At 36.4% G+C, this 12,728-nt stretch overlaps 1 protein-coding gene across 1 annotated transcript; it reads right to left on the bottom strand.

Moving 5' to 3' along the window:
* Nucleotides 1-3,285: 3,285 nt before the first annotated feature.
* On the bottom strand, nt 3,286-4,224 carry LOC129665573 (olfactory receptor 6C2). Its single transcript, XM_055592316.1, has one exon. The coding sequence runs from the start codon at nt 4,222-4,224 to the stop codon at nt 3,286-3,288; it is 939 nt and encodes a 312-aa protein (XP_055448291.1).
* Nucleotides 4,225-12,728: the final 8,504 nt, after the last annotated feature.

The following is a 12,728-nucleotide window of genomic DNA, read 5'->3' on the forward strand; positions in this document are numbered from 1 at the left end:
ACTTGTGTCTACTTCCTGTTTGAGCTTGTGTAGACCCTGTGCCTTCTGTCACAGTCTTCGTGAGCAAATATGTGTGTTAGGTTTATTGTGTCTGGAAAACTATGTTCTTATAATTTTTCCACTCTGCCTTACAAATAAATCTCTGAACCTTCTAGAGAGGGATTTGATAAAGACATGCATTTAGGGATGCGTACTCCAAGATCTCTCACTTTCTGCACATTGTTCAACTGTGGATCTCTGTATTAATTATCAATTATCACTGTAAATAGAAGTTTCTCGATGAGGGTTGAGTGATGTTATGATCTAAGGGGCTAGCAATATATCAGTCATTATCTATGTTCCTCAGTAGAATAATAGTATGTTTTCCCCTAGGGTCAATGACATACATAGTCTCAGGTTTGTGGATACTTTATATGTGTCAGGGATGGGTCCCATCTCATGGATGTGTCCTCAATTCAATTTTAAAACATTGTACTTTGATAACATTTGTGCCACTATTGCACAATATCTTGAGGCAGGTTGCTATTATAGGTCATAAAAGTTTTAGATATTGATGATTCATTTTCTTTGATGATAACATGCAAAGCACCTACCAGTACCATTAATTTAAGTAGAAGTTTCTGGTTTCTTTGGAAACTCATTTATGTCATGTGAATATCTTTTTTTTTGTTTCGGTCCCAAGTGTGGGATGTGGGAATGATTTTCCCCTGTGGAAAAACAGCCCCTACAGAAAGCAGCCCCCATTAGAGGACGTGGATGTTCATCAGCTGAAAGCTACCTCGTGCAAGGGGCGTGGTTTTTGTGAGCTGCAAAACATTCTTGTGTGGACTTTGAGGAGGATTAAATAGAAGCCCACAAACAGTGAGAAAGCTACCTGCATCTCTACACTTTTGCATTGCTTTGCTTTGCATCTTTCTCTGGTCTTCCCAGAGAGAAACGCTCCAGAGACCTGCTTGTGCTGCCCTGGCAGAGTTTGCTGTTTCTGCAGACTCCTGACTTTTTTTTAACTTTTATTTTTTATATTGATTACAGGTTATTTATTTTGCATCCCTGGGCATAGTCTAGCCAACTTCTACTGAACTGTTCCACTTCTGCGGATGGTGTGTTGCTGTTGCTTCTTTGCTAGACTGCTGGTATCCTGGTGACTGAGTTTGATTTCCAAAAAATCCATTGACCCTCACCAGCAGGAATTAGATAAAAGAAGTCTACAGCCCTTTTCCCTGCACATCTCTTACCTGAAGTAGGGGGTTAGAAGGGAGGTAAAGGAGTTTAAGAACTTTAAATATCTCTTGAGTTTTTGATCTTAGACATTCTGATGGGTGTGAGGTGGAATCTCAGGGTCATTTTGATTTTCATTGAATTTTTAGTGTTTTTTTTTTTTGTCAGTATGGTCATTTTTACAGTACTAATCTTACATATCTATGATCATGGGAAATATTTTCATCAGCTGGTTTATTCTTAATTTCTTTCTTCTTTGTCTTAAAAATTTTATTATACAGTTCTTTCATTTACTTAATTAGTGTTACCCTGAGGAATTTTATTTCCTTTTTTTTTTTTTGAGGCTATTGTGAAAGATGTTGTTTCATTGATTTATTTTTATTTTTTTTGCTTCACTTGTCATTTGTATATAGGATAGGCACTTATTTTTATGTATTAATTTGTATCCTGTTACACTGATGAAAATGTTTATCAGCTGTTCAGCTTTCTTGGTTGAGTCTTTTCTTGGGGTAATTTATGTTAAAAATAATAATCAACTACAAATACATATAATTTGACTTCTTTTTTTCCCTGATTGTATCCCCTTGACCCTCTTCAGCTGTCCTATTGCTCTAGCTAAGACTAAGTACTGCGTTTAAAAAGTATGGAGACAGGAGGGATACTGATTTTTTTGAGTTAATTTTGTATCCAGCCACTTTCCTGAAGGTGTTTATCAGCTGTAGGAGTTCCCTGGTAGAATTTTTGGGGTCACTTGGGTATACTATCATATCATCTGCAAATACAGATACTTTGACTTCTTCCTTTTCAATTTGTATCCCTTTGATCTCCTTTAATTGTCTTATTGCTCTAGCAAGGACTTCAACAACTATTTTGAAGAGATATGGAGAGAGTGGGCAGCCTTGCCTTGTCCTGATTTCAGTGGGATTGATTTATGTTTCTTTCCATTGAGTTTGATATTGGCCTAAAGCTTGCTGTATAATGACATGAACTGATTGGCCTGCTCTTTGATCACCTCCCCCTAAGGGGGGAGCAGCCTTACCAGGCCACAGAGGAAGACAATGCAGCCATTCCTGATGAGACCTGATCAACTAGGATCAGAAGGAAGGAGAGGAAGACCTCCCCTATCAGCGGACTTGGAGAGGAGCATGCGTGGAGAAGGGGGAGGGAGGCTGGGACTGGCAGGGGAGGCGGAAGGGGTTTACGGGGGATACAAAGTGAATAAAGTGTAATTAATAAGAATTAAAATAAAAAAATATTTTAAAAAGTATGGAGACAGTGGATAACCTTGTCTTGTTCCTGATTTCAGTGAAAATGTTTTGAGGTTCTATCTGTATAGGATGTTGTGAGATGGCTATAAATTGTCTTTATGACTGTTGTATTCTTTATTTCTCCAGGACTTTCATCATAAAGAAATGATGGATTTTGTCAAAGGCTTTTTCTGTATCTAATGAGATAATAATTTTATTTCATTTGTTTATGTCTTAAATTACCTTATTGATTTATGTATGTTGAACTATATCTGCATTTCTGGTATGAGGCCAACTTGACCATAGTGAGTAATATTTTTTGATGTGTTCTTGAATTTAGTTTGCAAGTATTTTATTGAGAAGTTTTATACTTATGCACGTTCATAAGGGATATTGGTCTAAAAATTTCTTTTTTGTGTCTTTGTGTGGTATTAGTATTGCGGTAAAACTGATTTAATAAAAAGAGTTAGAAAAATGCTTTCAGCTTCTGTTTTGCATAATAATTTTATTGGTATCGTTATCCATTTTTCTTTGAAATTCTGGTAGAATTCTACCCTGAAATCATCTGTCCCTGACACTATTATGAATACACGTTTATATATCATTACTCTTCTTTATTCCCTAGAGCAATGAGAAAGAAAAAACCAGAGGGAAGAAAATCTTAGTTTCTTAGATGTACATTTTATAGCTTCAGCTTGAATGATGCTAGTTTAATTTAAAGAATGACTTTGATAAGGGTAAGATCTGGGTGAAATATTAGATGTCATTGCAAAGATTAAATCTGAAAGGAGATAATAGAGAATCGGTTTTATCACAACTTCTAGCTCTTTGAAATAAATGCAATCCGCTTTACAGAGTTACTGAAAGCTTGTTTCACTTGCTTGTTTCTTAAGGTATAAATGAAAGGGTTCAATAGAGGCGCAACAGACGTAGTGAGAACTGAAACTCCTTTATTTATGGCCACTTCATCCTTAGCTGATGGCTTGATGTAGATGAAGATGCAGCTGCCATAGGTGATGGAAACCACAATCATGTGGGACGAGCAGGTAGAAAAAGCCTTTTTTCTTTGCTGTATGGAAGGGAATCGTAGAAGTGTCCTGATGATGTATGTGTAGGATACAATCACACAGATTAGGGTGATAATGAGTGCAAAGACAGCCACAAATATAACCATCTGTTCTATTACCCATGTGTCTGAGCAGGAGATCTTTAGAAGGGGGCTTGCATCACAGCTAAAATGATCAATGGCGTTAGAGTCACAGAAATCAAGTTGGAGGCCCAAGCTAAGGGGTGGGACAATAATCATCAAGCCAGACACCCAACATGAGATAACAAGTAGGGTACACACCCTGGGGTTCATGATGGTCATATAATGAAGGGGTTTACAGATAGCCACATAACGATCATAGGACATAGCTGCCAAAAGAAAAAATTCTGTTGCTCCAAAGAGAATAACAAAGAATATTTGACTTGCACAAGCATTATAGGTAATGGTATTGTCTCCACTTGATATACTGTATAGGAATCTCGGAATACAGACTGTGGTAAAGGAAACTTCTAGGAAAGAAAAATTTCTGAGGAAAAAGTACATAGGTGTTTTAAGATGTGGATCCACCAAGGTGAGGATGATGATAATCAGGTTTCCTGTTACACTCAGCATGTATGTGAGAAATAGGAAGAGAAAAAGCAGAACTTGTAGTTGGGGATCATCTGTTAGTCCCAGAAGGATGAAGGTTGTTATTTCTGAGTGGTTTCTCATTACTGACCTTTGGAAATCAAGATTTTATAAAGTCACAGTTAGTGAAAGTCTAGCAAAGGACTGTGAGTACAAATGTCAACAAACCAGGCTACGTGTATTTTTAAGTTTACATTATAATAAATGTTGCCATTGCCTGAATTTTGCAAATGAGCAGTGGAGATTTTTATAAGGATTCATGTTATTGTAAAAGAGTAACTCTAAAGAATTATTTATTGCCACTAAGGACTTCCAGATGTAGTTGATTTTTAATTCATCATGTAGATAGGACTTACAAATGTGTTTAGAGAAAAATGATGCCACACAATGGGCAGTAAAAATATTACAGTCCAAGACAAATTCTGGATTTTAGATGCATATACATATATAAGAACATAAATTCTCTTTAATTGTTACTACATGGATATTGCTTCAAGCATAAGATGTTTCTCTCCTGGAGAACAATCAAGCAACAGAGATGACAGCAGAATTATTGCACTTGAAAGATAGTTGGTATACATCTATTTTATCTATAGTGTCACAAAATTTTATATTCAACATACTCATGAAAAGAATATGCTCATGTGATTTTGATTTATGTTTCTATTAGTTGATTGTGGTCATTTACTTCTCAAATGCCTAAAAGCCACAGTTCATTTTACTATCACTAATTAGATATCTCTAGACTATCCATTTTTATCAGGATTTTCACAAATTGTTTTTAAATACAAGTTACATGACGATGGAAAGGAAAACAGGGAGCTCGTTGGAAAGTGGGAGATAATTAAGTACAGGAGAAGAGAGTGGGTAGGTAAAATAATAATATAGATGGCTGAAAAATCCACAAGGTGTCATACTATTAACTATGTACCCCCCAAACCCACATAATGCGTGTAATTGTTTATAAATATATAAATACAGCTTAAATGAGATTTTTTTTTCATCTGAACTGATAGTGCATACCAAGAATCAAAGAGCACATATCCAAAATTCTCAAGCAAGATATGAGAAGTCTTCTTTTGTGTTGTTGGCAAGGGCTGTTTAAGGGACTCCCTAAACATATAACTTATCACTATTGCCTTGGGTACTCATGGCCCCGAGATGGAATGTAAGTCCTATTGCTAAAGACACTATGAATTTCAGAAAGAGGGCCAGAAGCCATAACCTAGACTGACTTAAATACACAATCTCTGAAGACTAGCATCCGGGGTACCAGAAGACACCATGCAAGCTTCCAAAGGAAGGAGGCAATTAATAGTCCTATACTCAGCTATGATGCTTATGAACCACACCAATGACCAGCATGGCACAAGAACCTTATTGCTACAGTAGTAGCACCCATACCTTGGCAGTGACCAACTACTTTCTAATTGGACTTAAGACCCACTCAACAAGAGGGATACCACATATGCTGCTGAAAAACTACCTGACTACTCAGTACTAATAAAATCATAATTGGAGGAGAATCTACAACCACTAATTTACTAAACCAGCATATTCTCCAACAACAATCTATAAACATTTGTCCATATACTTACAGATAAATGCAGTCTTCACCCCACATTAAAGAAACCTCTCTTTGCAACAAACGGAGACCACTACAGAAAACTACAACCAATCAGTATATAGAGTTGTAGAGCATAGTCCCAAAAAATATATATCTACAAAGCACCCCTATACCTAAGGCTCAGGGAGCATTGCAGAAAAGTGGTGGAATGATTATAAAGCCAGAGGATCAGGCATTTTTCTGTGAGATTATGTCTCCTAGTAACACCAGAAGTTACCTGTAATTTTTCACCAATATGACTGTCTAAGCATGAACTGAACAAAGATCACACCACTGAATATTCTAAACTACATGGGGGAAAGTTCATGAGACTTCAGTCCTATACAAAGAATTAAAGACAATGGAGTAAATCTGGGAACAGCAGAGGTGATATTCCTCAAGGAAGAGCACTCAGATTGGTGGTTCAGTGCTAAATTCTCAGCTCTAAAAACATACACAAGTAAGATTATGTGGACTCAACAGGTTATAATTAAGAAAATGTGAAAGAAATGGGAAACAGTATGATCTGGAGAGGACAGGAACTCCACAAGAAGAGCAACAGAACCAAAAAGTCTGAGCACAGGGCTCTTTCTTGAGACTGATACTCCAACCAAGGACCGTGCATGGAGATAACCTAGAACCCCTGCACAGATGTAGCCCATGGCAGTTCAGTATCCAAGTGGGTTCCATAGTAATGGGAACAGGGACTGTCTCTGACATGAACTGATTGGCCTGCTCTTTGATTACTTCCCCCTGAGGGGGAAGCAGCCTTAGCAAGCCACAGAGGAGGACAATGCAGCCACTCCTGATGAGACCTAATTGACTAGGATGAGAAGGAAGGAAAAGAAGACCTCCCCTATCAGTGGACTTGGGGAGGGGCATGCATGCAGAGGGTGGAAGAAGGGAGGGATTGGGATGGGAGGAGTGAGGAAACAACAGGGAGGATACAAAGTGAATAAAGTGTAATTAATAAAGAATTAAAAAATTAAAAAAGAAAATATTTTTGAATAAAAAAGAAAATGTATGTATATACAAATATAAATACACATTTCAACACTTTATGGGAAAATAGGCAGTGATTTGAAGGACAGCAGAGAGGGATAAATGGGAAGATTTGGAGGGAGGAATGGGAAGGGAGAAGAAACGTTGTAATTAAAATATATCTTAAAATTAAACAATAAATGCCCCAAAGACATCAGTGTCCAGTTATTTCACTACCATTTAGTTTAGGATTTAACTGCCTGTGTTGTGACTTTAATTCTATATCTGTAGTGTTCTTCACACCCATACACTCTTCATTTCTGCTGAAGCTCAATGGCATATCTAAATCTTTATCTTGCCTGCCGTTGCCATAGCATTAAGAGATAAACTTCTGCTTCTTTAAGTTGGTCCCATGTCACTCTGAATTTTCTTGTTGCTTTAGACCTCTATTTTTACTGTTTTTGTCTTTAGTTATATTGTCTATATTAATATGCAAAATACTGGAGTACTCCAGTATTTTATCATCAGGCTTCTTGATTTAATTTTCAATTTTATTAAAATTCTGTATTCTCCATGAGTGACTCACTCAGTGAAATTTAGCATTTTCTTGATGCATCCCAAAAGTCACATATATTCATCTTATGAAGTCTTACTCATCATGTAGATCCACACTTACATCTTTGCAAGGTGTTTCCAGGGTGCTCTTGTAGAGATTATTCTGCTCTGTAAAAACTGAATGTTCCACAGATACTCAATTATCATGTGCCTTAAGTGAAAGCAGCTCCATTTCAATTCTGGTCTTCCTCTAACATTAACTGTTTTTTTTTTTTTTTTTTTTTTTAACATAGTGCAATCTCTTTTGCTTATTGTGGAAACTCTTTATGGATAGCTCATTTTCCATTTCGCCACTTGCCATGTCTTACTTTTTTTCTATAATTTCACAAGCACTGACCATTTGCAATTCTTTATGTTTCTACATATTCTTGCTGCTATACTGGCTAATATAATATTATATAATGCACATACATTCTTTTTGATAGACTAATGCCTATTAGTTCTTCAGGGCTCCCTAGAAAATGAGTTTCTCAATAAGACACTTTATGTACCCATCAAGAGAATGTAAACTTGTTCAATGTGAATGGTCAAGGCTGATCGCTTTGTACTGGACACCCAATAAAGAGACTTTTCCATGGAAGAGATAATCCTCCTTTTCCCAGAGCTCATTAGAAGCCCCGCTTTACAGCAAGTGGAAACCATCACATAATACCACAACTGTATACAATGCAGAGAACGGCTGGTGAAGGTGGAACCCAGCTCTAATGAATACACTTCTACCACAGCTCCTGTATTTTGGCTAAAGAAACCTCATGAGAGGTAGTCTTTTGTGAAACGGGTTTTTTTTCTTTTTAGAAATTTCTGCATGAACAAGATTGGAACTATCGTAATATCTATGGGAATGTTAATATAGAATGTTCCAGAGTTTTTCCTTAGATGAAGGACTACATGGTATAGCTTTTGATGCTCTTAAAACTGTTCCTGATACAGGGAACATACTTAATAATTTTGCTAATTGCATGGATGACTATAATTTAAATTTTATTTTAAACATGTGAAAATATTTTCAAATATACTTCATAGGTTCCTAGTGCAATGTTAGAAAATATTTGAACTGAGTTTTTATAAAATATTTATTTATTATTTATTACAATTTATTCCTTTGTATCTCTGCTGTAGCCCCCTCTCTCATCTCTTCTCAGTCCCAGTCTCCCTCCCTTTTCTCTCCTTATGCCCCTCCCATAGTCCACTGATAAGGGAGGTCTCTTCCCTTCTATCTGACCCTAGCCTATTAGGTCTCACCAAGACTGGCTGCTTTTTCTTCTTCTGTGACCTGACAAGGCTACACCCCACAGGGAGAAGTGATCAAAGAGCCAACCATTGAATCCATGTCAGAGACATCCCCTGCTCTTTTTGCTAGGCACCCAGGTGGAGACTGAGCTGCCTATCAGCTACATCTGAGCAGGAGGTTTAGGTCCTCTCCATGCATGGTCCTTGGATGGAACATTGGTCTCTGCAGGACCCCCTAGGCCCAACCATTTTTGCTCTGTTTGTTTCCTTGTGGAGCTCCTGTCCCCTCCAGTTCTTTCTATGTCCTCCTTCTTCCATAAGATTCCCTGCACTCTACCCAAAGTTTGGCTATGAATCTCAGCATCTGCTTCAATACCCTGCTGGGGAAAGTCTTTCAGAGAAACTCTGTGGTATGCTCCTGTTTTTACTAACTTCTGATGCCTATTCTGTTTGCTCTTCTAAATGAGGATTAAGCATATTTCCTAGGGTCCTCCTTGTTGTTTAGCTTCTTTAGGATTATAGATTTTAGTATGTTTATCCTATATTTTATGGCTAATATCCACTTATTAGTGAGTATATACCACTTGTGTCTTTCTGCTTCTGGGTTATCTCACTCATGATGATTTTTTTCTAGTTCCCACCATTTGCCTGCAAATTTCATGATTTCCTTGTTTTTAATTGCTGAGTAGTATTCCATTGTGTAAATGTACCACAATTTCTGTATCCATTCCTCAGCTGAGGGACATCTAGGTTGTTTCCAGATTGTGGCTATTATGATCAAAGGTGCTATGAACATAGTTGAGAGATGTTCTTGTTGTATGGTTGAGTATCCTTCAGATATATACCTAGGAGTGGCATAGCTGGATCTTGAGGTAGCACTATTTCCAATTTTCTGAGAAAGAACCAGATTGCTATCCAAAGTGGTTGTACAAGTTTACTTTCCCACCAGCAGTGGAGGAGGGTTTCCCTTTCTCCACAACCTCTCCAGCATGTGTTGTCCCTTGAGCTTTTGATCTTAGCCATTCTGATGTGTGTAAGGTGAAATCTCAGGGTCTTTTTGATTTGCATTTCCTAGTTTACTAAGGCCATTGAGCACTTCTTTAAGTGTTTCTCTGCTATTTGATATTCCTAATAGTCCTTCAAAGAAGAGCTAAGTCTAATACTCTTCAAACTATTTCACAAAATAGAAACAGAAGGAACATTACCAACCTTATTCTATGAGGCTGCAGTCACCTTGACTCCTAAACCACACAAAGACCCATCAAAAAAGAGAACTTCCAAACTATCTCTCTTGTGAACATTGACACAAAAATACTCAATAAAATACTCACAAACCGAATCCAAGATCACATCAAAGATATCATCCACCGTGACCAAGTTAGCTTCATCCCAGGCATACCAGAGTGGTTCAATATATGGAAATCCATCAATGTAATCTACCATATAAACAAACTGAAAGAGAAAACCCCACATGATCATCTTAGATGCTGAATAGCATTTGACAAAATCCAACACCTGTTCATGTTTAAAGTCTTAGAGAGATCAGGGATAAAAGGCACATACCTAAACATAGTAAATGTAATATATAGTAATCCTATAGCCAACATCAAACTAAACATAGAGAAACTTAAATCAATCCCACTGAAATCAGGGACAAGGCAAGTCTGCCTATACTCTCTCTTTATCTCTTTAACATAGAACTTGAAGTCTTAGCTAGAGCAAAAGGACAACTAAATGAGATCAAGGGTATACAAATCAGAAAATAAGAAGTCTAAAGTATCACTCTTTGCAGATGGTATGATAGTATATGTGAGTGACCTCAAAAATTCTACCACCAGAGAATTCTTTCAGCTGATAAACACCTGCAGCAAAGTGGCTGGATACAAAATTAACTAAAACAAAACAAAACAAAACAAAACAACAACAACAAAAACCAATCAGAACCTTCCTGTATACAAAGGCCAAACAGGCTGAGAAAGAAATTAGGGAAACACCCCCCTTCACAATAGTCATAAATAACATAAAAAATCTTGGTGTGACTCTAACCAAGCAAGGAAAAGACCTGTTTGAGAAAAACTTCAAGTCTCTGAAGAAAGAAACTGAAGAATATATCAGAAGATGGAAAGATCTCCCATGCTCCTGGATCAGTAGGATTAACAAAGTGAAAATGGCCATGCTACCACAATGCAGCCACTTTTGATGAGAACTGATAGACTAGGATCAGAAAGGAGAGGAGAACCTCCCCTATCAGTGGACTTGGGGAGGGGCATGCATGCAGAAACGGGAGGGAGGATGGGATCGGGAGGGGAAGAGGGAGGGGCTTATGGAGGGATACCAAATGAATAAAGTGTAATTAATAAAAAAAGAAAAAAAAAACAAAACAAAAAAATAAAAAAATAAAAAGAATAAATATAAATAAATAAATAAATGAAAAAAAAGCAATCTACAGATTCAATGCAATTCCCATCAAAATACCAACACAACTTTTTATAGAACTTGAAAGAACAATTCTCAATTTCATATGGAAAGCCAAAAAAAAAATCCAAAACTAAAACATTGTACAATAAAAGATCTTCTGGAGGTATCTCCATCCCTCATCTCAAGCTGTACTATGGAGCAACAGTAATAAAAACTGCATGGTACTGGCATAGAAACAGGTTGGTGGATAGATGAAATTGAATTGAAGACCCAGAAATAAACTCACACACCTACGAATACTTGATTTTTGACAAAGAATCCAAAACCATACAATTGAAAAAAGTCCACGTGGCTCAAAGACCTCAACATAAACCCAAACACACTAAACCCATTAGAAGAAAAAGTGGGGAAGAGTCTTTAACTCATTGGTACAGGAGACAACTTCCTGAACAGAACACCAAGAGCTCAGGCTATAAGATCAACAATCAATAAATGGAATAATGAAACTGAAAAGCTTCTGTAAAGCAGAGGACACTGTGAACAGTACAAAATGAGTGCTTACAGAGTGGGAAAGGCTCTTCAAGACTATATTTGACAGAGGGATAATACCCAGAATATACAAAGAATTCAAGGATTTAAACACCAACAAGCAAACCCAGTAACCAATTTAAAAATGGGGTACAGGAAAAACCAAAGTAATTTTTGTAACCTTTGTTTAATTTGCTTTACTATTTTCTGACCTAAAATCTAGTCCTCTATGTCACATTGATACTCCTCTGCTTTTATTACTACAATCAGTAAGTAATTACCTAAATATACTTTTCATAAAGTATTGATTCTATTCCTTATACTAGTATTAGAATGTTCATTTTAATTGTCCACTTCTTTTCACTATTTAGTATCTTCCTCAATGACTAGAGTTTCTAGAAATAAAAATGCTTTACATAGAGATAAGCAAACAAACCTATTTTAGTAATAGAAAATAATGTCCTGTTGTTCAAAAATAATAGATTTTTGAAAAGCTGTTATTCAACTCTTTTGTCTATGCCACCTTGTTTTCCCTCATCACTATAAATTATTAATGTACCAAAATATTATTACAGTCTGAATATTTCATTATATATCACCTTTTAAGGTTGAATTCACAGTCTTAAGATAGTAATGAATCTCTGTCTTCTGCAATGACTGAGAATCATTTACAGCATCTACTATGGGATAATTGTGTAAGAAAAGTTTAGGATTTTAGGATTTTAGGATTTTGTCTTTTTGGCTAACCTGCAACCACTCAAGTAGACCATGCTTAAATATGTAGCTATACAGGATAGCTTAGATGTTTGGAAGCAGTAAATTATATCCTGACTATTTAGATTTCTATTAACTAATATTTCAAGTGTAGAGTCTAATTATTTGTTATATAAAATAGAGTCATTAACAAGGATGCATCATTCTCAAAATTGTGTTTGAGGATGCAATTCATGACGTGGAAGAAATATTTGCAAAACACAAATAGAAAAAAACTTATCTCTAAAATAGATTATGATTTCACAGAATTCAGTACTTGAAAACTAAGCAATTCATTTTACCAATGGGTAAAACCCATGAAGAGATATCTCACTAAGGAGATTTAAAAATGCTTCAACACTAGAAAAGATCATTCTGAGTGAAGTATCCCAGAAGGAGAAAGACAAACTTGGTATATACTCGCTTATATAGACCTACAAGATATGATAAACATAAT

The sequence above is a fragment of the Psammomys obesus genome, unplaced genomic scaffold (genome assembly GCF_907164565.1).
Source record: "Psammomys obesus unplaced genomic scaffold, mPsaObe1.curated_primary_1811, whole genome shotgun sequence".
Taxonomy (NCBI): domain Eukaryota; kingdom Metazoa; phylum Chordata; class Mammalia; order Rodentia; family Muridae; genus Psammomys; species Psammomys obesus.

Bases quoted from the DNA above. Each gene is read 5' to 3' on its own strand.
- LOC129665573 (XM_055592316.1), bottom strand. From the start codon at position 4,224: ATGAGAAACCACTCAGAAATAACAACCTTCATCCTTCTGGGACTAACA.